The sequence below is a fragment of the Trifolium pratense genome, linkage group LG2, assembly GCF_020283565.1.
Source record: "Trifolium pratense cultivar HEN17-A07 linkage group LG2, ARS_RC_1.1, whole genome shotgun sequence".
NCBI classification, from domain to species: domain Eukaryota; kingdom Viridiplantae; phylum Streptophyta; class Magnoliopsida; order Fabales; family Fabaceae; genus Trifolium; species Trifolium pratense.
The window spans coordinates 33,364,649-33,392,352 of NC_060060.1; the positions used below are offsets into that span (position 1 = coordinate 33,364,649).

The window sequence follows — 27,704 nt, forward strand, 5'->3', positions numbered from 1 at the left end:
ACGCATAAATAATTCTGGAGAACTATAGAGACAAAAAAAACATATTTAACCCATAAATATATCATATATATTTGGACATTTTTTTTAGCAAAAATAGAGTGAAAAGACATCACATGATAATGATATATATTTTGAAAAGATTTTATTAGTAACCATAGTGTTCAATTGATAATTAACGTGTTATGTACAAATGTTACTTAACTTTATTATTAACCATCCACCGATTAATTATATATTTGAAATGTATTACACTCGTAAAATAGTTATTATAGTATTATTCAAATTAATAAAATTTCCTGCTGTTTCTATGAGTTTAACTCAGTTGGTAAGAATATCTCATATATTATGTAGAAGTCGAAATTCGAACCCCGAACACTCTAGTTATTTATCTTTAAGGTTATCTAGTCGAAGTGAAATTCAAAATTCAAAACTGAATAATTTTTATTGAATTATCCCGATTACTTCGATATTTACTTTTTTTTCGTTTCTACCCATGTAGTGTGGGTGGAATACATACAATTTTTGTTCTTATCTTAGATTATCTTAGATTTTGAACCTTTATTTTAATTCTTCGTTCTTTGTTTTTCTTTCTTTTTATAGTCATTCAATATTCAATTCACAATTACAGGAGATGGATTTTTTTTTTTTTGAATCCCCACCTAAATTTAGAGTAGTAGCAGGACTAATTTAGATAGATAGTCATCTATAACTAATGAATATCTACTATGACATATTAGACTATTAGAAGAAAAAAAAATTCACCTCTCCCATTTTTTTAAAATGTGATACCCATTTGAATTGATATCAATTTGTGTGTCAAAATATATTACCTCTTTATGTTACATTAACAACATGATTTTCAAAATTAATTCATCTAACTTTCAAATAAATTTTTATTAGTTAAGTTAATTAAGCTCCTTTGAAAAAGATTTCATCTAATTACACTACCCCACACACCCTGCTTAGGCGTAGAGCGAGTTTCGTTTCAACACGTTATTACTTTTAGAGCGAGTTTCGTTCAACAAAATGTGTTTTTCTAAATTTTGCTCTTGTTTAATGCTCGCTAGTTATCTTACAAGGAGAGTAGTTTTGAAAATCCAGAGGGAGCGATTGAGAAAGAAAGACAGGGGGCGGCGGGGCGCGAAAAATCCAAGAGAGTATTTCTTAAAATCCAATTATCTTGCGAGGAGATTTATTTTGGCCATATGTAGAGCTGAGTATGCGGGCTAGCCTGCTCCGTTTAACCCGCCCCGCATAAGCCCGAATAATAAGCGAGTTATGATATGTAAGTCCGAATCCGGTCCACGTAAGCCCGATTAAACGGTCGACCCACGTACTATTACAAAAATATTAAAAATTACTTTTTTAAAAAAATAAACTAAATTAGCAAAATATTGATATAATAAAAAATAAAAAAAACTATATTATTAATAATTTTATGTTATAACATATATAAATAAGTAACAAATGAAAATATATAAAGTTTGCGACTTTTTTAAGTTGGATTTGAAGATGGATCAAATTATAATTTATAGGTGATAAAATTTATAACTAATTATATAAATTAAAAAAAGACAGGTCATGGGCCAACCCGCAAACCCGCGATTTTAACGGTCCAATCCACAAGGGAAAAAATTTAAACGGACCAAAAGAAATTGGTCTTAAGTCCCTGCAGATAGCAGGTTAAATAAGGTTAAATAGGTCGGTCCGCAGACCTTGGCCAATATACCCAGCTCTAGCCGTACGTCTAAGATACAACTGTTTTCTCCAAATAAATAAAAAAGGATTATAAGTTGTCTGCTGCAAATTTTAAATTTTGTCTTGTGAAACAAATAGATGTAGAAATTACTTTTAATGTATATTTTTAATATAAAATATTTACATAAGGTAATTGCTATATTTTTTTTAACAAGAGTATAAGGTAATTAGTTTATAGGTGCAGAAACTATCTTATAGTTTTTAATACGAAGTATCTATTGAATTTTAAATTTTGTCTTGTCAAACAATTAGCAGTAGAAATTACTTTTAATGTATATTTTTAATATAAAGTATTTATTGAATTTTCGTATAAAGTATTTATCTAAGGTAATTGGTTTATTTTTAACAAGAGTATAAGGTAATTAGTTTATAGGTGCAAAAACTAGTTTTATTTTATAGTTTTTCATATGAAGTATCTATTGAATTTTCATAATAAGATTTTTATATACGCTAATTAGCTTTTTGATAATGATTCTGTTCCTTTTAAAAAAATCAGTTCCATTCTATGAATTTTAATTTCATAAAGAATAACCCCAACAAGGTATACTATCTCCCTCTCCCTCTCCTTTTCTTTTTCCTTGTCATTATTTCTTTTATATATCAAGAAAATTAATAAATTTGTAGAGTCTAATTGACACAAATGGTTAGACATTTTGTTCACATAAGAAACAAGTTTTTCGATATACCTTAATCGGTAACTTGTACATAAAATTTCATTGTAAATTCTTTGTGAGGTTCGTGTATCTCCCCATAATCCAAACTTTTTTATTCCAAAAAAAGTTAAAAAATAAAATAGAAAATCAGCATAATCTCTAAAGAAAAAAAAAATCAAATTTTTTATAGAAGGTAAATCACTAAATCTAATATTAGACAGTCAAAGAGCATATATATAATTATTATAATTATAATTTCAAGTATCAACTATATATAGAGGCCATAATTTAGTCAAAATAAAAATATAATTTGAGGCTATAGCAATGGCATATGATCCTAGCCAAATGATGATCACCAACAAGTTCAAGACTCCAGCTTCTGCATTGAGATTTTTGTTACTCTCTGCACTATATTTTCTTCTGATTCATGCTGCAAATGGAAAAGTTCACCATCACAAGTTTGTGGTATATATATGTGCTTCTTTAATTTCTCTTACACTAGTTAATGATGATGGTAATGCATAATATTTGCAATTAAATGGTTTGTATTTCTGCAGATAAGATCAGCACCTTTCACAAGACTATGTAGTAGCAAGAATATTTTGACTGTAAATGGACAATTTCCTGGTCCAACATTGAAAGCTCATAGAGGAGACACACTTGTAGTCAAGGTTTATAACCAGGCAAATTATAACTTAACAATACATTGGTATGTTGATTTCTAAACCATATAACTTGTACATTTTTCTTTTTTAAGATGATGGGATAAGAAATGCATAATTTTTGAAGGGTTTCTTTTCGCGTCCCTGTGCTTTTTTAATTTTACCCCTTTTGTAGGTCGAGTAGCGAGTGTGTAAAAATGTAAAATCTAGAAAGATACAGTTTGCTACTTAAAGTGTGAACTCAATTCGCTACTTAAGTAGAGAACTATATTATTTTAAAATATTTTATGGGGGGTGTGACGGGTGCAAACATAGGGTTGGGATAAAAAAAATTGTTGTTTGCTACTTAGGTAACAAGCAGGGTATTTAGGAAAATTAGAAGGAAGCAAGAAAAAATTCCCTGATTTTTTACCTTTCAATAATGCACATCTATGTATGAATCTATACATTGTGGTATGATTGATTGGAAGAGTGTTTGATTGCAGGCATGGATCAAATCAAGTGAGGAATCCATGGTCAGATGGACCTGGATACATAACACAGTGCCCAATTAAACCAGGAAATATGTTCAAACAAATTATAAATTTGTCAACAGAAGAAGGAACAATATGGTGGCATGCACATCAAGGTTGGGCAAGAGCCACAGTTCATGGAGCTTTCATCATTTATCCTAAACGTGGACATACTTATCCCTTTCCTAAACCTCATGCCGAGGTTCCAATTATACTAGGTACTCACTCCTTACGTGCATCAACTTAAATATAAAAAAAGACTTAAACACAATTTTAGTCCTTTTATATTGGCTCATTTACAAATTTTGGTCCTCCTATTTTTAAACACAATTTCACATCATTTCGAAGGAGAGTGGTGGAAGGAAGATGTTATGGAAGTTCCAAATGTAGCAAACATAACCGGACGACAACCAAATACATCAGATGCATATACAATAAATGGTCAACCTGGTTATCTATACCCATGCTCCAAAAAAGGTGCATTCCATTCCTACACTATTTTTACATACATTTTTATCAATTTAAAATCTAAACCGTCTAATTTTAATCGGACGGTTCAGAAAAAATGACTCCAGCAATCACTGCATCTAATCCTTTTCTGACACTATTTTTACATACACTTTATCAATTTAAAATCCATACCGTCTAATTTTAAACGGACGGTTCGGAGATAATAACTGCAGCTGATTGCATCTAATCCATCTAATTTTTCTTGTGATATTTATAGATACTTTCAAGATGAATGTGGACTATGGAAAAACATATCTTCTTAGAATAATCAATGCAGTAATGGAAGAAGAAATTTTCTTTGCAATTGCAAATCACAAATTAACATTAGTTGGTAAAGATGGATTATACTTAAAACCAATAAAAACAGATTACATAATGATCACACCTGGCCAATCTATGGACATTTTATTGGAAGCAAATCAACGATCTCTTGGTCACTATTTCATGGCTGCAAGACCATATTTTAGTGTTGATGGTGCTAGATTTGATAACACAACTACAACAGCATTACTTGTATATAATAACTCTCACAAACATCACAAAAAAAGTCCAATTCTTCCTAATCTTCCTCCTTACAACAACACACAAGCTTCAACTATCTTCACAAAGAAATTTAGAAGCCTTGCAACAAAAACTCATCCAATAAATGTCCCTAAAAAAGTGGACACACATTTATTGTTCACTTTTTCGGTTAATTTGCTCAACTGTACCCACGATAAACCCTGTAATGGTCCGTTCGGAATGAGGTTTTCGGCTAGTGTGAACAACGTTAGTCTTGTGCATCCGGCCAATATCGATTTTTTAAGTGCTTATTACTATAAAGTCCCTGGTGTGTTTGAAATGGATTTTCCAAAAAAGCCAAAAAGGGAATTCAACTATACAGCTGATGAATTACCGGAATATGTTTTGGGTACATCACCTGGTACTAAAGTGTTGGTTTTGGAGTATGATGCCAGTGTTGAGCTTATATTGCAAGGGACTAATGTGTTAGCAAGTGATAATCATCCAATTCATTTGCATGGATATACTTTCTATGTTGTTGGTTCAGGTTTTGGGAATTTTGATCCAAAAGAAGATCCCAAAAATTATAATCTTATTGATCCACCACAAGAAACAACAGTTGGATTACCAAAGAATGGTTGGGTTGCTATCAGATTCAAGGCTAATAATCCAGGTAATTATTCATCCATCAGAATTTATTTTTTTGTCAACTAGCGTAGTGATTAGAAATTTTACCATTAATTGAATAAGTGGAGTATCTGGAGTTCGAACTCTGACTTTTTTGTTTGATTATGATCAGGTATGTGGTTGCTGCATTGTCACATAGAGAGGCATGCTAGTTGGGGGATGAATATGGTGTTTCTAGTGAAAGATGGTCCTACTCCTCAAACACAAATGATTCCACCTCCTAAGGATTTACCTAAATGTTAAGACTTGTAATAATAGTGCTGTTATTTATGTATCAGAAGAGAGGGGAGTAAGATTATATAGCCACAACAAATAAGAATTATGTACTGTCCTTTGATTTTTATTTTTATTTTTATTTTTTGGGGTCAAAATAATACAATCATATATATTTTGTAGTATACTCTCTTCTAGACCAGCAATAAAAAAGGTGTTCAAATATTCAAAACTCCATAACAATATTGTTATTTGATCTACGTCACAATAATATATTGTATATTAAGTGAACTTTTACCTTAATAACAGTACTAGTAAATTGTCTGCTACAAATTTAAAATTTAGTGTCAAGTCAAACAAATAGCACTTTGCTGGTTCAGGTTTCATGTACCCTAGTTTATTTTTCTTTTGTACCTTTTTTCTTTTTTTATTATTACATATGAGACTATGGTAGACAACAAGGGGTTTTATGTATGCCTTAATTGATATTCTTAAAATTTCTTTGATATCTGCTATTCTCTTAATTTATAAAAAAAATAAAAGGTTAAGCTGGTTTGGAAAAGATATAATCTAATTACACCACCCCCACACACCCTGCTTAGGCATACAGCGAGTTTCGTATCAACATTTTAATATTTTTAGGCTTCCATACTGCTTCAGGCTTTTTTCATTGGGCCAGTCAGTTGACCCAAGTCAGCTTCCATCCCTGGAAATTTTTTTTTTCTAGCCCAACAATTGTCAATCTACCCTAACATTAATTTTGAATTGACGAATTTGCTCTCATATATAAACTAAAACTCTGAAGAAAAAAATTTGGTTACCGGAACACTTTGGAAAAAAATGTTCTGATATGTAAATTTTTTTTTGTTACCGGAACATTTTGGAAAAAAGTGTTCAGGTATATAAAATTTTTCTAATTTTTTTTTACCTGAACACTTTGAAAAAAAGTGTGTAGGTATGTAAAATATTTCCAAATTTATTTTGTTACCTACACACTTTGGAAAAAAGTGTTCAGGTATGTAAAATTTTTTCAAATTTATTTTGTTACCTAAAATAGAAAAATTTTACATACCTGAACATTTTTTTCCAAAGTGTGTAGGTAATAAATTTGGAAAAATTTTACATACCTACACACTTTTTTTCAAAATGTTCAGGTAACAAAAAAAAATTAGAAAAATTTTACATACCTGAACATTGCACTTTGGAAAAAAGTGTTCAGGTATATAATTTTTTTCTATTTTTTTTTTTGTTACCTGAACACTTTGAAAAAAAGTGTGTAGGTATGTAAAAATTTTCCAAATTTATTTTGTTACCTACACACTTTGGAAAAAAGTGTTCAGGCATGTAAAATTTTTCTAATTTTTTTGTTACCTGAAGACTTTGAAAAAAAGTGTGTAGGTATGTAAAATTTTTCCAAATTTATTACCTACACACTTTGGAAAAAAGTGTTCAGGTATGTAAAATTTTTCTATTTTAGGTAACAAAATAAATTTGGAAAAATTTTACATACCTACACACTTTTTTTCAAAGTGTTCAGGTAACAAAAAAAAAATTAGAAAAATTCGTCCATACCTGAACACTTTTTTTCAAAGTGTGTTGGTAACAAAATATATTTGGAAAAATTTTACATACCTACACACTTTTTTTCAAAGTGTTCAGGTAAAAAAAAAAAATTAGAAAAATTTTATATACTTGAACACTTTTTTCCAAAGTATTCCGGTAACAAAAAAAAATACATGTCAGAACACTTTTTTCTTCAGGGTTTTAGTTTTTATATGAGGGTAAATTCGTCCATTTAAAATTAATGTTGGGGTAGAATGACAATTATTGGGGTAGAAAAAAAATTCCCCATACCTGACAAGACAACATTCTCTCTGTATTATCTAGAATGTTTATTTTTGCACCATAATCCAAACTTTTTATTCCAAAAAAAAAAAGTAAAATAGAAAATCAGCATAATCTCTAAAGAAAAAAAATCAAATTTTTTTTTATAGAAGGTAAATCACTAAATCTATTGATTTAAGTTAATTAATATTAGACAATCAAAGAGCTTAATTATTATAACTATAATTTTAAGTATCTATTAAACAAGTCAATTGGATCATGCCTCCTAGTTTTTGGGTGAAGTGCAATACTGATGGAGCCTCTAGAGGTTCTCCAGGTATAACTTCTTGTGGTGGCATCTTTAGAGACCATCTTGGTACTTTTTTAAGTGCATTTTCAGCTAATATTGGTGTTGCAACCTCTCTTTATGCTGAAATTTGCGCTGTAATTTATGCTATTGAATTTGCTTATGCTAAAGGATTGACCGATCTTTGCCTTGAATGTGACTCTATCCTCTTAGTTCAAGTTTTTACTAATGTGAATGTGGTCCCTTGGAAGCTGAAGGTTAAATGGAAAAATTGTCTTCATATCGTTAGAAATTTTCGTTTTAGATTTTCTCATATTTATAGAGAAGGAAATACTTGTGCCGACAGATTAGCTAATGCGTGTTTTTTTGTTGATGGGTTAGTCTGGTGGGACCAATTATCAAGTTGCTCTCGAGAGAGTTTCTTTAGAGATAGAGTTGGTTTGTCTAATTATCGCTTTCGCTAATCTTGTTTTGGTGGGTTTGGTTTATGCCCCCCCCCCCCACCCTTTCTTTTGTTTTTCATTTTAATAATATTTTTGGTGAGATGGTAGAGGAGTGGTAGTGCATTGAGGTGCCAACATAGTTGGAATGTCGATGACTTACTATGATGTCATGCTCTCCATTTTTGCTTAAAAATAATAATAATTTAAGTATCAATTATAGAGGCTATAACTTAGTCTCTACTTTTCATTCAACTTGTGTATATCATTTTAAATTTTAAATTGTTTTGTGTGGTCATGTTTAGTATATTATATGAATCTCTCTTACAAAATTTTAAATTTTTTTAACAAGAGATGGATTAAATATGAATTTTTTAGTTTTTTGCACATAAAAATTCATAAACAATTCATCTTATGTTAAAAAAAAAATCAAAATTTTTATCAGATATATTCTTATAATATTATAAACATGAATATAAAATATCATTAAAAAATATCAAAGTATACAATAGTTTAATTAAAAGTAAGGACTAAAAACCTTGAAGGAAAAAAATTAAGGGACAAAAAAATGTGAAAAAATCTTTAGAGACTAAAACTATATTTAACGCATAAATAATTCTGGAGAACTATAGAGACAAAAAAAACATATTTAACCCATAAATATATCATATATATTTGGACATTTTTTTTAGCAAAAATAGAGTGAAAAGACATCACATGATAATGATATATATTTTGAAAAGATTTTATTAGTAACCATAGTGTTCAATTGATAATTAACGTGTTATGTACAAATGTTACTTAACTTTATTATTAACCATCCACCGATTAATTATATATTTGAAATGTATTACACTCGTAAAATAGTTATTATAGTATTATTCAAATTAATAAAATTTCCTGCTGTTTCTATGAGTTTAACTCAGTTGGTAAGAATATCTCATATATTATGTAGAAGTCGAAATTCGAACCCCGAACACTCTAGTTATTTATCTTTAAGGTTATCTAGTCGAAGTGAAATTCAAAATTCAAAACTGAATAATTTTTATTGAATTATCCCGATTACTTCGATATTTACTTTTTTTTCGTTTCTACCCATGTAGTGTGGGTGGAATACATACAATTTTTGTTCTTATCTTAGATTATCTTAGATTTTGAACCTTTATTTTAATTCTTCGTTCTTTGTTTTTCTTTCTTTTTATAGTCATTCAATATTCAATTCACAATTACAGGAGATGGATTTTTTTTTTTTTGAATCCCCACCTAAATTTAGAGTAGTAGCAGGACTAATTTAGATAGATAGTCATCTATAACTAATGAATATCTACTATGACATATTAGACTATTAGAAGAAAAAAAAATTCACCTCTCCCATTTTTTTAAAATGTGATACCCATTTGAATTGATATCAATTTGTGTGTCAAAATATATTACCTCTTTATGTTACATTAACAACATGATTTTCAAAATTAATTCATCTAACTTTCAAATAAATTTTTATTAGTTAAGTTAATTAAGCTCCTTTGAAAAAGATTTCATCTAATTACACTACCCCACACACCCTGCTTAGGCGTAGAGCGAGTTTCGTTTCAACACGTTATTACTTTTAGAGCGAGTTTCGTTCAACAAAATGTGTTTTTCTAAATTTTGCTCTTGTTTAATGCTCGCTAGTTATCTTACAAGGAGAGTAGTTTTGAAAATCCAGAGGGAGCGATTGAGAAAGAAAGACAGGGGGCGGCGGGGCGCGAAAAATCCAAGAGAGTATTTCTTAAAATCCAATTATCTTGCGAGGAGATTTATTTTGGCCATATGTAGAGCTGAGTATGCGGGCTAGCCTGCTCCGTTTAACCCGCCCCGCATAAGCCCGAATAATAAGCGAGTTATGATATGTAAGTCCGAATCCGGTCCACGTAAGCCCGATTAAACGGTCGACCCACGTACTATTACAAAAATATTAAAAATTACTTTTTTAAAAAAATAAACTAAATTAGCAAAATATTGATATAATAAAAAATAAAAAAAACTATATTATTAATAATTTTATGTTATAACATATATAAATAAGTAACAAATGAAAATATATAAAGTTTGCGACTTTTTTAAGTTGGATTTGAAGATGGATCAAATTATAATTTATAGGTGATAAAATTTATAACTAATTATATAAATTAAAAAAAGACAGGTCATGGGCCAACCCGCAAACCCGCGATTTTAACGGTCCAATCCACAAGGGAAAAAATTTAAACGGACCAAAAGAAATTGGTCTTAAGTCCCTGCAGATAGCAGGTTAAATAAGGTTAAATAGGTCGGTCCGCAGACCTTGGCCAATATACCCAGCTCTAGCCGTACGTCTAAGATACAACTGTTTTCTCCAAATAAATAAAAAAGGATTATAAGTTGTCTGCTGCAAATTTTAAATTTTGTCTTGTGAAACAAATAGATGTAGAAATTACTTTTAATGTATATTTTTAATATAAAATATTTACATAAGGTAATTGCTATATTTTTTTTAACAAGAGTATAAGGTAATTAGTTTATAGGTGCAGAAACTATCTTATAGTTTTTAATACGAAGTATCTATTGAATTTTAAATTTTGTCTTGTCAAACAATTAGCAGTAGAAATTACTTTTAATGTATATTTTTAATATAAAGTATTTATTGAATTTTCGTATAAAGTATTTATCTAAGGTAATTGGTTTATTTTTAACAAGAGTATAAGGTAATTAGTTTATAGGTGCAAAAACTAGTTTTATTTTATAGTTTTTCATATGAAGTATCTATTGAATTTTCATAATAAGATTTTTATATACGCTAATTAGCTTTTTGATAATGATTCTGTTCCTTTTAAAAAAATCAGTTCCATTCTATGAATTTTAAAAAAAGTTAAAAAATAAAATAGAAAATCAGCATAATCTCTAAAGAAAAAAAAAATCAAATTTTTTATAGAAGGTAAATCACTAAATCTAATATTAGACAGTCAAAGAGCATATATATAATTATTATAATTATAATTTCAAGTATCAACTATATATAGAGGCCATAATTTAGTCAAAATAAAAATATAATTTGAGGCTATAGCAATGGCATATGATCCTAGCCAAATGATGATCACCAACAAGTTCAAGACTCCAGCTTCTGCATTGAGATTTTTGTTACTCTCTGCACTATATTTTCTTCTGATTCATGCTGCAAATGGAAAAGTTCACCATCACAAGTTTGTGGTATATATATGTGCTTCTTTAATTTCTCTTACACTAGTTAATGATGATGGTAATGCATAATATTTGCAATTAAATGGTTTGTATTTCTGCAGATAAGATCAGCACCTTTCACAAGACTATGTAGTAGCAAGAATATTTTGACTGTAAATGGACAATTTCCTGGTCCAACATTGAAAGCTCATAGAGGAGACACACTTGTAGTCAAGGTTTATAACCAGGCAAATTATAACATAACATTACATTGGTATGTTCATTCCTAAACCATATAACTTGTACATGTTTTTTTTTTTTTTATATATAAACTATAGTTTTTTTTATTATCTTGTAATTTGACATGTACCAAAACTATTTTTCAAAAACAAAAGATTGAGTACATCTTGGAATTTGATATTTGTTGGTGCATCTACGTAAGCTTTGGGCATAATTTGGTGAGCTTCTTTTTCCATATGATTCTTAGAAACCGCTCTTGTCTAAAGTTATCTATTCAATTGAGAAAAAAAAAATTCGGATTTATCTATTTGTTTGGGCTTAAAATTGGTCTTTTAATAATCTCTTCAAGGTGATGGGACAAGAAGGGCATGATTTTTTTAATAAAACACAAACACTCTTTAGATTAGACGTGTTCTAGTGTAGGACACGCGTCGGCGTAAGACACTGACATTTATAATTACATTGAATTGAGTCACCTTTTCAAATTACTATTAGTGTCGACGTATCAATGTTCATATCGTGTCCGGTGTCCGTGCTTCATAGTTAGAAATGTTTTTATCTTTCAATAGTCTATGTATGTATGTATCTATACATTGTGCTATGATCAAATTAATTTGTCCTTCACTTGATAACAAATAGTGCACATCTATGTATGTAACATTGTGGTATGATTCATTCGAGGAGTGTTTTTTCGCAGGCATGGAGCAAGACAAGTGAGGAATCCATGGTCAGATGGACCTGAATACATAACACAATGCCCAATTAAACCAGGAAATATGTTCAAACAAATTATACATTTGACAACAGAGGAAGGAACAATATGGTGGCATGCACATAATGGTTGGGCAAGAGCCACAATTCATGGAGCTGTCATCATTTATCCTAAACGTGGACACACTTATCCCTTTCCTAAACCTCATGCTGAGGTTCCAATTATACTAGGTACTCACTCCATATTTTTTTAAAATTTTATGACTTATGACACAATTTTAGTCATTTTTATGACTTATGACTTAAGCACAATTCCTACATTGAAATTTTCATCATTTTAAAGGAGAGTGGTGGAAGGAACAAGTTATGGAAATTCCAAGTGTAGCAAACAAAACAGGAGGAGAACCAATTTTATCAAATGCATATACAATAAATGGTCAACCTGGTTATCTATACCCTTGCTCCAAAAAAGGTACATTCCATTCTTACACTATTTTTACATACACTTTTACTAATTTAAAGTCTAAATCGTCTAATTTTAATCAAACAGTTCAGAAATGATGACTGCAGCTGACTGCATCAATCTCTGCATCTAATCCATTTCTAACACTATTTTTATATGCTCTTTTATCAATTTAAAATCTAAACCGTCTAATTTTAATCGGATGGTTCAAAGATGATAACTGCAGCTGACTGCATCTAATCCATTTCGAATATTAAACTCTACAAATATTTTGTATCAAAAAAAAGTTACCTAAACATGAGTTTTTTCTTGTAATGTTGATAGATACTTTCAAGATGATTGTGGACTATGGAAAAACATATCTTCTTAGAATAATCAATGCAGTAATGGATGAAGAACTTTTCTTTGCCATTGCAAATCATAAATTAACATTAGTTGGTAAAGATGGATTATACTTAAAACCAATAAAAACAGATTACATAATGATCACACCTGGGCAATCTATGGACATTCTATTGGAAGCAAATCAACAACATCATGGTCACTATTTCATGGCTGCAAGATCATATTCTAGTGCTTTTGGTGCTGGTTTTGATAACACAACTACAACAGCATTACTTGTATATAAAAACTCTCACAAACATCACAAAAAAAGTCCAATTCTTCCTAATCTTCCTCCTTACAACAACACACAAGCATCAACTAGCTTCACAAAGAAATTTAGAAGCCTTGCAACAAAAACTCATCCAATAAATGTCCCTAAAAAAGTGGACACACATTTATTGTTCACTTTTTCGGTTAATTTGCTCAATTGTACCCACGATAAACCCTGTACTGGTCCGTTTGGAATGAGGTTTGCGGCTAGTGTGAACAACATTAGTCTTGTGCATCCGGATATCGATTTTTTAAGTGCTTATTACTATAAAATCCCTGATGTGTTTGAAATGGATTTTCCAAAAATCCCAAAAAGGGAATTTAACTATACAGCTGAAAAATTACCGGAATATTTTTTGAGTACATCATTTAGTACTAAAGTGTTGGTTTTGGAGTATGATGCTAGTGTTGAGCTTATATTGCAAGGGACTAATGTGTTAGCAAGTGATAATCATCCTGTTCATTTGCATGGATATAGTTTCTATGTTGTTGGTTGGGGTTTTGGTAATTTTGATCCTAAAAAAGATCCAAAAAATTATAATCTTATTGATCCACCTGAGGAAACAACAGTTGGCGTACCAAAGAACGGTTGGGTTGCTATCAGATTCAAGGCTAATAATCCAGGTGATTTTTTATCGATCGAAATTTTTTGTTTGTCAAGTAGTTTAGTAGCTAAATATTTCATCATTAAGGTGAATAAGTGGAGTTTCTGGGATTCGAACCCCGACTCCTGTATATAAAATGTTATATCCCTATCAACTGAGCTACGCTCATAGGGACACGTTTAATTTTATTTTACTAGTAAGTTTTTTAAATTAAAAAATTGTAACATTTTTATTGTTTGATTATGATTAGGTATGTGGTTGCTGCATTGTCACATAGAGAGGCATGCTAGTTGGGGAATGAATATGGTGTTTCTAGTAAAAGATGGCCCTAATTCTCAAACACAAATGCTACCACCTCCTAAGGATTTACCTAAATGTTAAGACTTGTAGTAATTAGTGCTGTTATTTGTGTATGAGAAAGTGGAGTAAGATATAGCCACAAAAAAAATAAGAATTATGTAGAATTATTATTGTACTTTGGTTCTTTTTTGGGGTCAAAATTGTACTTATATTCAAAAGTGGAATTGTACAATCAAATTTTGTAGTGTACCCTCTTGGCCTCTTCTAGACCGGCACTAAAAAAGGTGCTCAAATAGTCAAAATTCCATGTTTCACATAATTGAGTGGCCAAAAATAATGAGGTTAATGTGAATTCCAAAAGGTAGCTGTTCTTCACTTGCATTCCTCACATAGACAAAAATATGAGTCAAAATAATTTAATAGTAATATTTTCTAAAAGTTATTAGTACTATATTTTTGTTATACTTTTATTTTTTAAGTTTTTTGAGATGATTTTTTGTTAAATTATCGTTATTAAATCATCTTCTCTAACACAATATATTATTATTTGATCTATAATATAAACTAAATAGTAAATTTTTACTTATTAATGGGATAGGTGGGAGTAGTCCTAGAGACTTTGAGTGAGTGGCAATAATATAATGATGGAATTAATGTAGTTGAAGAAACAACAAGTGGGACTGTAAAGGAACTCCAAATGGCTTCAATGCCAATGAAACAATCATCAACCAAACAAACATTAAATATGCAGAATCTGAATCATAATATTATCTTTCTGCTAGTACACCAAAACTGCAAAAAGTGGTATTTGGAGTAACAAACATAGAATACATGGCCCAATGCTGTTCACTGCTCCACTCTCTATGGTCTCCATAGACCATTACTGCAACTCAGGACACTCATAAAAGTGTTCTGGTTTGAATTCACGAAAATTTACTCTATTTTTTTCTCTCTAATCAACCGGAACTCTTTGTATGATTTTGAGTGAAAAAATAAAATATGAATGGTTTTGGTTTATACAAGGCCGAAATGGTTAGTGTACTAAAAATGTAAAGGTAAAGGTGTAATTTTACGAGGGGGGTGAAATTTTCTCAATTTCGCTTGAATGGAAAGAAAGTAAAGCCCATGTGAGGCCCAATTGATATTATTGTCGAGTCCAATAACAGAATGACACCAACTCATATAAAAATTATCAACACACATAATAATCAATAACAATTAACAATAATAAACAATTAAATCATCATTACATTGTCTATATTTGATTTAGTGATAAGTGTTTTGAGTAGTATGCTAGAAGTTCTTGGTTCGAGTCAAGTTTTCCCGCTTCCTGTACTCTCTAGAAGAAGAAGAAGAATGCTACTCATGTAGAAGACAAATATGAGTGTAAAATATACATCAATAATGAATGTAAATTAATTTTATAAATAAATTGAATCCTCACATATTCTCTAGTTTTATACCAATCCACTCACAACCCTATAATTAGCAAAAGTGATACCTTTCAATTTTTGCTCTGTCTTTTAGTACATCAAACATAGTATAATAAGGAATTGATGCCTCTGCATTTGAAAAATACAATCTTATTTGTCTCATTATTAAACCCTTGTCCATAGGTCTATCATCCTTTCCGTCACGCTTAAATGAGCAATTTTTAAAATTAAGTTTTTGGCATAACTCATTCTTACAAAATCGGCTTGTAAAGTGAGAATTGCATCTACTCTATAAACACATAGTTAGGCCATCTCGCAACTAATGTAAGACTTCTTAACACACACCCTCACGTCCAACGCTATTGGACTTGAAGCCTTGATATAAATGGTTGATGGCCTTATCGGATACTCGAAAGCTGAAATTGAAACACACTCATGTATATATGTACCTTTTAATTAGTGGCCAATGACCGAAAATATGATCCGTCTCATTAAAAAAACACATCACAAACACAACTACTAATTCGGATTAGACCATATAATTTGGAACATGAGACAAACTAACTAAAAAATACTATAGAATGTGGTGGTTTTGCCTACCATTTTATGGAGAGAATCAATCGCTAGTTGTATCATCTCATTATCATTGGGTACACAACACGGGTCGTTGCCATTCTTCCAAATAAATTATGGATATAATTGAAATTAAAAGTGCATGTATTGGGTGCAGTCCATTTCTAGATTTGAAGATCCAGCATATAATAATTAATTCATATTAGTTTAGTTAAGCTTGCATGATCATGTAAACACACAATAGATGCTTTACATGGGATTGTATATTCTTATTCATAAATTAAATTAAAAATGCTAGCAAAGATCTAATAAATAAAAAATGTTTCATGCATGCACATCCACTTTTAACAACAATTTTTAAATCGTAAATTAAATTAATTATTTATTCAACTGAATTAATCATATTTTGTAACGTGAATAATCTGATATATATAAAACGTGAATATCCATATATCATTGCTTTGGAGTATATCTTCATTTTTCGCATGATATAGTAAAAAAAAGACGTTGAATTATGAATATGGATTATCTATTGTCCTTTCCTTTTTTTTTTCCTGCTCTCTCTATGCTGCCTTTTTTTTTTGTTACAAGGCTAATCAAAAAAGAAAAAAGAAGAGAAACAACAAGAACAGAAAAACAATAAATTAATCTCTCAGGAAAGGCTCATCATTTTCTTATTTCTTATCGTCACCTCTTTATTTAAAGAGGTAATTTTTTGTTTCTCTTTTCATATTCACAAAACAAAAATTACACTTCTGTCGATCCGAATACTTATTATAGGCTATAACTTTAAATTATAGGATATTTTTTTAAAATAAATGTTCCCAAATTATAGGTACTCATAATTAAAGAATATAAGATAATATTACACCAAATACCACCACCTAACAGGAACGACTAATTGTTGAAGGGTACTTGTCCATGTTGTAACCACTCTTTCCTTAACTAATTTTTATTGGCCAATTACAAGGCAAAATGTATTAAAAAAATTGTTCATGCATGTTAGTTGGCTGAAGAAGATTGAGTTGCTTTCTGGATCACCGAAAAAGCAAGGTCCATATTTCTTTATTAGTTCAATTGACTTATGTTAGTGTAGTAAGATTGGTCTTGCGTACATTTTTCTTTACCATGATTAATATGAATTAATGTTAAATTATTACATAGGTCCATTTTTCTTTACCATGATTACTATAGGTCTATATGTATAATTCTCTATAGGATCATACAAAAAATAAGGTCTCCGATTCATAATACTTTGTTAGGAGAATCCGAATTACATGCAATTCTACAATCAAAATATATCTATAACTATTTAATTAAAATTAAACGTTTTAAATATATCCTAATTGCAAGACTGCATGTAGTTTTAACTAGGCACAATCTTTTATATTATAAGCTTGTATACACAAGCAATTTCTAAACCCTAATTTGGTTTTCCCGTTTCCCTCCATTTTGTCTTGCAATTTTTAATAAAAAATAATACAATTTTGTCTTGACTAAAATTCGAACCCGCAACCCTTCAGTGCAAGACAATATTCTCAACCACTATACCAAGTATACAAATTGTGATTAAAATTATGTGCAATAATTGATAAACGCCATCAATAATTTCCTTTATATTTATTAACATTCCTTTTTTTTTTTTTTACGTGTTTGCAAAGTATTTAGGATTCAAATATTGTTTAGTGATTAAATGTATTCTATATATATATATTGGTTGTCCTTTTGTAGATCTAAATATTGTTTTTTTTTTTACGTGTTTACAAAGTACTCCCTCCGTTCCTTTTTATAAGGAACACTTTGAAAAAATCACACAGACCAATGAATCACATTTAACATAGTTATTTTCATTTAACACTCTTATAAATTTAAATTTATTCCATGTATACCCTTATTTAATTACTCTTTATTCAACTAACTTACTTATTTTTAAATTCTCTCTCATAATAAATAAGGGCATAAGTGAAGTTGAACATTTAAAACATTTGAAAATTGGTCAAAGTTTCTTATAAAAAGGACCAAATTTTTTGCCCTAAGTGTTCCTTATAAAAAGGACCGGAGGGAGTATTTAGGATTCAAATATTTTTTTCGGTGGTGCTTTTTTGAATGGGTTTTGGGTGTTGGTTATGGAGAAATTGGAGATGACAACGATGATGATTTAAAACTTGACATTCCATCAGATTTATTGATTCCAAGTTCAGGTGATCCTCTTGCTTCTATCATTGAAAGCACATATCCCCAATTTTTACAAAACATGAACGATATAAAGTATTTCCAAAATAGAGTTATAGTAGCTCCTAAAAATTCAATAGTCGACACAATAAATGATTATATGTTGAATTTAATTCTTGGTGAAGAAAAAACATATTTGAGTTATGATACTCCATTCACACAAAATGTAGACGGTCAAACAGTGGATGATGTTCATACTCCCGAATTTTTGAACACGATTTCTACGTCAGGACTTCCAAATCACAAGTTGAGACTTAACGTTGGAGTTCCAGTTATGCTATTAAGGAATTTGAATCAAAAATTAGGATTATGCAATGGAACAAGACTTATTATTACGAGATTGGGAAAACGTGCTCTTGAAGGAAAAATTATTTCAGGAAGTAATATTGGTGATCAGGTTTTCAAACCTAGATTTTCTCTAACACCATATGACGTGAGAATTCCTTTTAAATTTCAACGGAGACAATTTCCTATAATGATTTCTTTTGCGATGACTATTAATAAGAGTCAGGGACAATCTTTAAAGCATGTTGGGATATATCTTCTGTCGCCAGTGTTTTCACATGGTCAGTTGTATGTTGCAATTTCAAGAGTTACTTCTAGAAAAGGATTAAAAATATTGATCAACGATGACAACGGTGAAGATACGACTAAGACTTCGAACGTGGTCTATAAGGAAGTCTTTCGTAATATAACATAATTTTCTTTGTATGAATATTTATTCAAAATTATTGTTGAACTATCGTTTAATGTTACTCAACTTTTTTCATATACCATACATTATTAGAATTATCATGTCTTATTTAATCATTATATATCTTACCGCTAATCAGACCCGTGCACCGCACGGGTCGATGTTCTAGTTTAAATCTAAGGAGGAATAGGAGTTTGGAAGATAATTGGAGGGAATATTCATAATAATGTTAAGAATTCCAGACATAACATTGGCCCATTATTATTACCACGAAAGAGTAGTATACCAGTACTGATGACTGACACTGCCTACTTGCAACTTGCAACTCATATATCCCTTTCAATTTCCTATAAATAGTGGTTTTTTTTTCTTTGTGATTGTGACTTCAATTTCCTATAAATACTTCTCATTCTCAAATCTGAATTAATCATGCAATATATCCAAATGAATGAACCACGGATTTTATATTCAATGAGATTGTTTTTTTCTTTTTTTGGTACATATTCAATGAGATTGTTAATGTCTATAATTTGAGATCTCAAATATACAAAACCTTGCTTTCCAAATTGTTTAATTAACTCATTCAAAATGTGTCAAAAAAATTATAAAAAAAAAACTCAATTCAAAATACTCTTCTATTAACTAATTGTGTAGGAATCAATTAATTGTCATCACGACTTGTTTGCATTGATATCACGCCATATGAAATTTTAAACACTAGTTTTTTTTTTCTTCAAATAATATAATGGTTAGTTGAATGACCGAGATTCGAACTCCGACTTTCTGTATATATAATGTGATGTCATGTCAACTGAGTTAACTAAACACTTGTTTTATATATACTAATAAAAACTTAAGTTTTTATGTGTATTAAAATTTTGTCATTTAAATTCTAAAACTAATTAGCATGGATGGGAAATGATGGAAATCTACATATAAAAATTTAACAAATTATATCATGCACTTACTACTATTTTGGAATTTAAAATGATGATTTAGTCTATCCAAAATTTATAAAGTGAAGACCAAAATTAATTGAAAAGCAAAACGTGTATTTATTAATTTTGACAAATGGATAATGATTGAATGGGTGGTGCTTTACAGGTAGGATATAACTCAGCAATAGGAGTGGTTACTGAATCAATTAGGACCCTACAAAGAGATGGCCCTTCACTCACTTATGAATCTGTTTGTTTCTACAGGCCAGTCCACTGGGTAGGTCCCCTCTCATCTAAACTTAGACTTCACGGTTCATCATCTTATTCTTAGACAAATCATGCTCTCACTTCTGTGTGCATCTCAATCATCATTATCTACACAATTGTTTTTGTTTTCTGTGTAGCTCACAATTCTTCATTTTTATTAGAGGATTAGTATATCTCAATAGTGTAGTATATTGTATTGGAAATTAATTTTTTTAGTATAGTTTTTTACCAACATATATGATTCAAAAGTGTATTTTATCTGTTTTGAATAAGGCAGAGAGGAGAAATGCACTTACCATTATTACAAGGTCATACAGTATTAACAAGTGTTAATAAAGTCATGCTAATAAATGTTATAAAAAAAATTCATGCTAATAATTATTTGACTATTATAATTGGATGTTGGGTCTACTATTAACACCCTTCCTCGCATTCAGTACAATTGGGCTTGATAGGCAGATATAAATGATGGATGACCTAATTTTTCAGAAACCTAATAGCACGCGGTCTAGCGGATCGTGGAGAAACTCTGATACCATATTAGAATATGAAGTTGGACCTAACTCATCCTTATAAAATCAGTTTATAACGTGAGGATTGCCCTCACTTATAAATACATATTCAGACCATCTCACATCGACGGATGTGAGATTCTCTTAAGTTCTCTAAAAATGTTGTTTAAGAATTTCAGAAAAGAATTTTTTTATGCCATTAAACTCATAATAATTTTATTATTAAAAAAAATTAATTCAATAAAAAAATTATTATTTTGATGATTCTTGACATATAGTTTTTAAAAAAAATTTGTTTGAGTTGGATTTTTTAAGGTTGCTTAACCCTGTACAAGCACGGGCTTCATGGTCTTCACTTCACCACCATATATTCCTGCTGTCTCCAATGTGTCCAATAAGTTACTGTGATGTGAGATATTTTCTTATCTACATTTTAATTATTATTTTTCCATCATTTTCTCTCTTTCTTTTCTTTCTTAACTATACATTTTAATTATTATTCTTCCATCATTTTCTCTTTGTTTGCAAGAATTGAACCACCAACCGAATAAAGCTACTAGTATTATTTTTTGAATGTAGTAATAAAGAAACTGGTCCTAACATACACTCTAACTTTAGACGGAGTCTATAGTGTAGTCTATATCACTAAATTATCATTAAAAAATATTACTAATACTATACACTATCAAAAATTTGAGGACATACATAAACAAATTAACAATCAAACATAGTATTTTTATGACCAAACAGATAACACAAACAAAAGTCACAAAATACTTATACCAATATCATATACTATATCTCCGTTTCTATACAACAAAAATCAATGTAACTGAACTAATTATATTTGAAATATAATTTAAATATTAAAAATTAAATTTGAAATATTCCATTTATTTACTTTAAAGGTTAAATTTTAACCGGCAAAAAAAAAAATTTGTTTCATTTATCATCCAATACAAGTGCTATTGGCTTTTATTATCCATGAAAATGACCCCCTCTAAAATCATTTATTTGATACAGGCTAAAAGCTTCCTAGGTCCAAGTTGGTATATACTGAAAATTTAATTAAAATAGTATCCCCCAACTAAGCTTCACAAGATTCACAAATTACCTCACTTACACAGAACCCTTTTCATGCAATTATCAATTACTATTATGTTAGGAATCATATATTTTTCTTGAGTACAATATGATACCTTTTATTTTTGTAGCAATATTTTTTCAGTTTACAATCTGTTTTACTGAATCCCCAAAACAAACCAAATAAATGCCAAAAAAGTACTCCTCACGTGAATGATTTACCGTAGCAAGCAAATAATAATTCACCTAAAATAGTAGAAAATTAATAATAAAAAAACCACCTTGCACGCACTATACAGTATATATAAATCAAACACAGAGACCAAGTTAAATCTTGGTAAGATACATTACAATACATTGATTCTTTCAGTTGTTCTTTTGGCTCTCTGCCAAAAAACAACAACTGCATTCAAAAGGGTCTTTCAAAGTTCCATTTTTTTCCCCTCAAATAACACACATCACTAAAAAAAACAATGTGTTCATAAAAACAAAAGAACACATTTTTCGTTTAATTCATAGATAATAAACAAAACAAAACATACCCTTTTGATTGTTTTGTTGTTTTAAGATTTTTTTAGAGTTTACATTACAGTTATGGCATACACTGAAAACAGAGAACCGAAGGTTTTCTCTGTTTCCTCTGTTTTCCTGTGTTTCACAATTTTTTATGCAACAGTTTTATTGAACTGTAACCATGTTTATGGCCAAACATCAACTGTATTTGCCTGCGATGTTGCCAAGAATACGAATTTATCAAGTTATGGATTCTGTGACAAGTCATTGTCGGTTGAAGATAGGGTTTCAGACTTGGTGAAGAGATTAACACTGCAAGAGAAAATAGGGAACCTTGGAAACTCTGCTGTTCAAGTGAGCAGACTTGGGATACCAAAGTATGAATGGTGGTCTGAAGCTCTTCATGGAGTTTCTAACATTGGTCCTGGTACACATTTTTCAAGTTTGGTTCCAGGTGCTACTAGTTTTCCTATGCCTATTCTTACTGCAGCTTCTTTCAACACTTCTCTCTTTCAAGCCATTGGAAGTGTGAGTTTTCTCTTTCTCTCTCTTTTTTATTTTACTTATTTAAGAGTGATGCAATAACCAAAACATTAGCTTCAAGTGATTATTAAGTTAACGGTTCGGTAGAGTCCAAGTTCAATTCTTGGTGGGAACACTTTTTTGGCCGGACTTTATTTGTGTCACGGCCGAATCTTGGATTACCGGGACTCCCTTTTCCCTAGAAACCAGAGGGTTAATTAAAAAAAAAGTGATACAATTAGTATTAATCAGAGGGTATAATTGGAAAAAATGATAAATATTGTATTGAAAATGGAAAGGGTAGATTATTATGAAACAATTTTTTTTGCAAATAAGTCCATTACTGTGGGAGAAATGGTGTACATAGAAGTTTTCTTCTATTTTTTTGTTCTTTCTTTCTTGGGAGTAGGGTTGTCAAAAACTGGGAAAGTGTGATGTTTTTCAACCTTTTATTGAATAGAGACATAAAAAGTTGTTACTGTAATTTTATTCATTGGAGTTGGTGGATCTTTTTTGAAAATGTCAGATTTTGGTGTAGTTTTTGAATGAGAAATGACCCTTTTTTGGTTCCAATCTAAAATTGTACATTATCCATTTAAAAGAAAGTAACCATCATGGCGTGCCACATTTACAAATACTTAGGCCGCTTAAGCATTTGTTCAGGGTTCAATCTCTGAGCTCTCGGGATTAGTTTCCTCAGTTGCACGCACGAGCCACATACATCTTTGGTTTATAAAAATGGGGTTAAGAGGATATTAGTTGTTAAATTTTGTAGGTTTGAGTATTAATAGTAGGTGGTTTAGCAACGAGGTTAAATGTAGTATTAGTTAGTGATTAAAGAAAGTAGGTGGTAGTTACAACTTACATGGTTGAATAATTGAATCTGTGTATTTTTCTCATCATCCTTTCTTTATTGCTTTTGGCATAAAAGCAAAAGCCTTTTAGGTACAAATGTTAAATTGATCAAATAGAATAATAAATGAAACACAAATATGGGTGAGTTCTCAGGGTGATCATGCCAAATTTGTACTATCTTTTTTATTTCCAGCTTGCATATTGAATCAAAAGTTAATGTAATTAGTTGGTTTGAATTTTAATCATGAAAAAGTAGTGTTCATTTATTTTGCTGCAAAAGTATATACTTTGTGATAATTATCAATTAGTTAGTTAATTAAAGTTAAGCTTAGACACTAAATGGTGGTGTTAAGGACTAATTTATGGTAATTTCAGGTTGTTTCAACTGAAGCAAGAGCAATGTACAATGTAGGGTTGGCTGGTTTGACATATTGGTCACCAAATATAAACATATTTAGAGATCCGAGATGGGGAAGGGGACAAGAAACACCAGGGGAAGACCCTTTGTTAAGTAGCAAATATGCAGCAGGATATGTGAAAGGTCTGCAACAAACTGATGACGGAGATTCCGACAAGCTTAAGGTTGCTGCTTGTTGCAAACATTATACAGCTTATGATGTTGATAACTGGAAAGGTGTTCAGCGTTACACCTTCAATGCTGTGGTAATAATCTGTCTACATTTCATTGAAAACTTAAGAAGTTACCTAACTTAAGAAGTTAATGTGATTGTACCTATGAAGAACAACGCACACCGGTAATAATTTAAGAAAATGAATTAATTGAAGTAATCACATGTGCCGGTTTTGGGTCGGTGTTGAACATTGACACGTGTCGGACACCAGACACGCCTTCAATCAGAAATGTCGGTGTTATAAAGGATTATACTATGTAGCACACTGACATTTTAGGTTGAAAGCATGTTCGAGTCTCTGAAATATGTCAGTGTCCAACAATGTCGTGTACCATGCTGACAGTTTGACACATGTGATTACATTCAATCGCTTCCATTTTCTCAAATTATTACATATGTTAGTATCAATGTTGTGTTCGATGTTTGTGTCTGTGTCAGTGTTTAGTAGTTTTTGTAAGGTTATGAATGCAAAAACTCATTTTCTGGTACCCCTTTTATTTGTTGATTTTGTTAGGTGAATCAGCAAGATTTGGATGACACATTCCAACCTCCATTTAAGAGTTGTGTGATTGATGGGAATGTTGCTAGTGTGATGTGTTCCTACAACAAAGTCAATGGAAAGCCAACTTGTGCAGACCCTGACCTTCTTAAGGGAGTTATCAGAGGCAAATGGAAATTAAATGGGTAATTAGAATTCTCCTAAATCTCATTTAGTTAGATTTCATTATTCATGTTGTTGTCTTTACACTAAGTAATATGAATTTATTATGCGATGAATATAGATATATAGTTTCCGACTGTGATTCAGTAGAAGTGCTTTTTAAAGATCAACATTATACCAAGACTCCTGAAGAAGCTGCAGCCAAAACCATACTGTCAGGTAACAAAATATGAGAAAAAAATTGTACTTACATATTCCAATGAAAAGTGCTGGATAGTTTACTGTTCAGGAGTAATCGCGTAAACTGAATCGTAGTATTTAAACACACGTTGTACTCTATAAACATTAAGTTTGATTAGTAGTAAGGTACTGCAGCCGAAGAGATAGGCACATTTGGCCAAATTTTGTGACCAAATATCGTGTGTTTGTGTTTTTCGTATGTTTTTTCTTTTGAACCGAATTGCTGTTCTAACAGTTTACTTATCTTTTCCGTATGTAAATTTTGATTTAACAGGATTAGATTTGGACTGTGGAAGTTATCTAGGCCAATATACAGAAGGTGCAGTAAAGCAAGGGCTTGTGGATGAAGCATCTATTAACAATGCTGTGTCGAACAATTTTGCAACATTGATGCGTCTTGGTTTCTTTGATGGTGATCCAAGCAAGCAACCTTATGGAAAACTTGGTCCAAAAGATGTGTGCACTCCAGAGAATCAAGAGCTAGCCCGTGAAGCTGCAAGACAAGGGATTGTGTTGCTTAAAAATAGTCCAGGATCATTGCCTCTAAGTTCCAAAGCCATTAAATCATTGGCAGTTATAGGACCTAATGCTAATGCTACAAGGGTCATGATTGGAAACTATGAAGGTATCAAAATTTCCTACTTCTGCAATTTGCATAAGTTGAAATATGCTTATGTACATGTCATAAGTTGTTTCTATAAACTTCCTCGAATAGCCACACAAGTGCTTATGCTAGTAGATAAGCTCAAATAAGTCAATCCAAACATGCCTTACATATTATGCATAAAAGTACAAAACATACTAACTTGAGACAAAACTTATCAAATGGTTTGTTATTATTGTTGAGGACTTCTTATCTTTAACTTTTGCTTAACATCACATTTGACAAGTTCCTGAAATTTTGCAGGAATCCCTTGCAAATATACATCACCCTTGCAAGCCCTAACTGCGTTGGTTCCTACAAGTTATGCTCCTGGTTGTCCTGATGTGCAATGTGCCAATGCTCAGATAGACGATGCCACGAAGATTGCAGAGTCAGCAGATGCAACCATTATTGTTGTAGGTGCAAATCTAGCTATAGAAGCAGAAAGTCTTGATAGAGTTAACATTCTACTTCCAGGACAGCAACAACAGCTAGTGAGTGAAGTTGCAAATGCATCCAAAGGGCCTGTGATTCTTGTCATAATGTCTGGTGGTGGCATGGATGTTTCCTTTGCCAAAAGTAATGATAAAATCACAAGCATTTTGTGGGTTGGCTACCCTGGAGAAGCGGGTGGAGCTGCAATAGCTGATGTTATTTTTGGCTTCTATAATCCAAGTAAGTCATTCGCTTTTTCCCACAATGTTTGAGGTCACGCCATAATCTCTATTATTACGGAGAGTTGCAGTCAAAAACTGCCGATACAGTCTCAATTGTGGTCACATTGTGATCCTGGAGACATAAAAACTTGATGTCGCGACACAGATTGTGGCCGCAGACATTATTTAAAATGAAAACGATATACAACATTGACACTAATGGATGATTTTTGTGATGCAGGTGGAAGGCTACCGATGACATGGTATCCACAATCATATGTAGAAAAGGTACCGATGACAAACATGAACATGAGAGCTGATCCTGATACTGGTTACCCTGGTAGGACTTACAGATTTTATAAAGGAGAAACTGTTTTCTCATTTGGAGACGGAATGAGCTTCGGCACGGTCGAACACAAAATAGTTAAAGCGCCTCAGTTGGTGTCCGTTCCTCTAGCCGAGGATCACGAATGTCGTTCCTTACAATGCAAGTCACTGGATGTTGCCGATGAGCATTGTCAAAACTTGGCATTTGATATTCATCTAAGTGTCAAGAACATGGCGAAAATGAGTAGTAGCCATACAGTGTTGTTATTTTTTACACCTCCTGATGTGCACAATGCACCTCAGAAACACTTGTTGGGTTTTGAGAAAATGCAATTGGCTGGAAAATCGGAAGGATTGGTTAGGTTCAAGGTAGACGTTTGCAAAGATTTGAGTGTGGTTGATGAACTTGGAAACCGAAAAGTTCCATTGGGAGAGCACATGCTTCATGTTGGAAACTTGAAGTATTCATTGAGTGTAAGGATTTGAAACAAGTCTTCAAATTCTCTACATTGAGTTAGTTTTTATTTCCATTTTTCTTGGTTTCCTTAAAAAGAATTTTTATAGGAAACCAGAAATAAATTTGAGGCAACTGTAACAAAATTCCATGATTTGTAACATTATACTCAAATCACAAATTTGAAATCAAAATCAATAGTTTCTACTATAAGACACTTTATATATATGATTTGAC

General features: G+C 31.0%; 4 protein-coding genes across 4 annotated transcripts; all 4 read left to right on the top strand.

The window, feature by feature from the left end:
* Positions 1 to 2,735: 2,735 nt before the first annotated feature.
* Positions 2,736 to 5,526, top strand: LOC123910643 (laccase-14-like). Its single transcript, XM_045961809.1, has 6 exons — positions 2,736 to 2,876; positions 2,969 to 3,120; positions 3,559 to 3,803; positions 3,934 to 4,050; positions 4,313 to 5,269; positions 5,396 to 5,526. The coding sequence occupies exons 1-6, from the start codon at positions 2,736 to 2,738 to the stop codon at positions 5,524 to 5,526; spliced, it is 1,743 nt and encodes a 580-aa protein (XP_045817765.1).
* Positions 5,527 to 11,148: 5,622 nt separating this feature from the next.
* Positions 11,149 to 14,313, top strand: LOC123910644 (laccase-14-like). Its single transcript, XM_045961810.1, has 6 exons — positions 11,149 to 11,289; positions 11,382 to 11,533; positions 12,197 to 12,441; positions 12,554 to 12,670; positions 12,998 to 13,951; positions 14,183 to 14,313. Exons 1-6 carry the CDS (start codon positions 11,149 to 11,151, stop codon positions 14,311 to 14,313), a joined length of 1,740 nt encoding a protein of 579 aa, XP_045817766.1.
* A 2,920-nt stretch (positions 14,314 to 17,233) lies between these two features.
* Positions 17,234 to 19,170, top strand: LOC123904592 (ATP-dependent DNA helicase PIF1-like). The gene is made up of 2 exons (XM_045954236.1): positions 17,234 to 17,291; positions 18,311 to 19,170. Exons 1-2 carry the CDS (start codon positions 17,234 to 17,236, stop codon positions 19,168 to 19,170), a joined length of 918 nt encoding a protein of 305 aa, XP_045810192.1.
* Positions 19,171 to 21,964: 2,794 nt separating this feature from the next.
* LOC123910645 (beta-xylosidase/alpha-L-arabinofuranosidase 1) lies at positions 21,965 to 27,677 on the top strand. Its single transcript, XM_045961812.1, has 7 exons — positions 21,965 to 23,005; positions 24,230 to 24,517; positions 25,001 to 25,170; positions 25,269 to 25,366; positions 25,662 to 26,012; positions 26,295 to 26,705; positions 26,928 to 27,677. Exons 1-7 carry the CDS (start codon positions 22,559 to 22,561, stop codon positions 27,497 to 27,499), a joined length of 2,337 nt encoding a protein of 778 aa, XP_045817768.1. The 5' UTR covers positions 21,965 to 22,558; the 3' UTR covers positions 27,500 to 27,677.
* The last annotated feature ends 27 nt before the right edge of the window (positions 27,678 to 27,704 follow it).

What these genes read in the sequence shown, in the direction of transcription:
- LOC123910645 (XM_045961812.1), top strand. Translation starts at nt 22,559, where the DNA reads ATGGCATACACTGAAAACAGAGAACCGAAGGTTTTCTCTGTTTCCTCT. An exon ending in AGCCAAAACCATACTGTCAG is followed by an intron (nt 25,367 to 25,661) that starts GTAACAAAATAT and finishes TTGATTTAACAG; the next exon opens with GATTAGATTTGGACTGTGGA. An exon ending in CATGATTGGAAACTATGAAG is followed by an intron (nt 26,013 to 26,294) that starts GTATCAAAATTT and finishes GAAATTTTGCAG; the next exon opens with GAATCCCTTGCAAATATACA.
- LOC123910644 (XM_045961810.1), top strand. Translation starts at nt 11,149, where the DNA reads ATGGCATATGATCCTAGCCAAATGATGATCACCAACAAGTTCAAGACT. An exon ending in TTCACCATCACAAGTTTGTG is followed by an intron (nt 11,290 to 11,381) that starts GTATATATATGT and finishes GTATTTCTGCAG; the next exon opens with ATAAGATCAGCACCTTTCAC. An exon ending in TATAACATAACATTACATTG is followed by an intron (nt 11,534 to 12,196) that starts GTATGTTCATTC and finishes GTTTTTTCGCAG; the next exon opens with GCATGGAGCAAGACAAGTGA.
- LOC123904592 (XM_045954236.1), top strand. Translation starts at nt 17,234, where the DNA reads ATGCATGTTAGTTGGCTGAAGAAGATTGAGTTGCTTTCTGGATCACCG. An exon ending in TGGATCACCGAAAAAGCAAG is followed by an intron (nt 17,292 to 18,310) that starts GTCCATATTTCT and finishes GGGAGTATTTAG; the next exon opens with GATTCAAATATTTTTTTCGG.
- LOC123910643 (XM_045961809.1), top strand. Translation starts at nt 2,736, where the DNA reads ATGGCATATGATCCTAGCCAAATGATGATCACCAACAAGTTCAAGACT. An exon ending in TATAACTTAACAATACATTG is followed by an intron (nt 3,121 to 3,558) that starts GTATGTTGATTT and finishes GTTTGATTGCAG; the next exon opens with GCATGGATCAAATCAAGTGA. An exon ending in CGAGGTTCCAATTATACTAG is followed by an intron (nt 3,804 to 3,933) that starts GTACTCACTCCT and finishes ATCATTTCGAAG; the next exon opens with GAGAGTGGTGGAAGGAAGAT.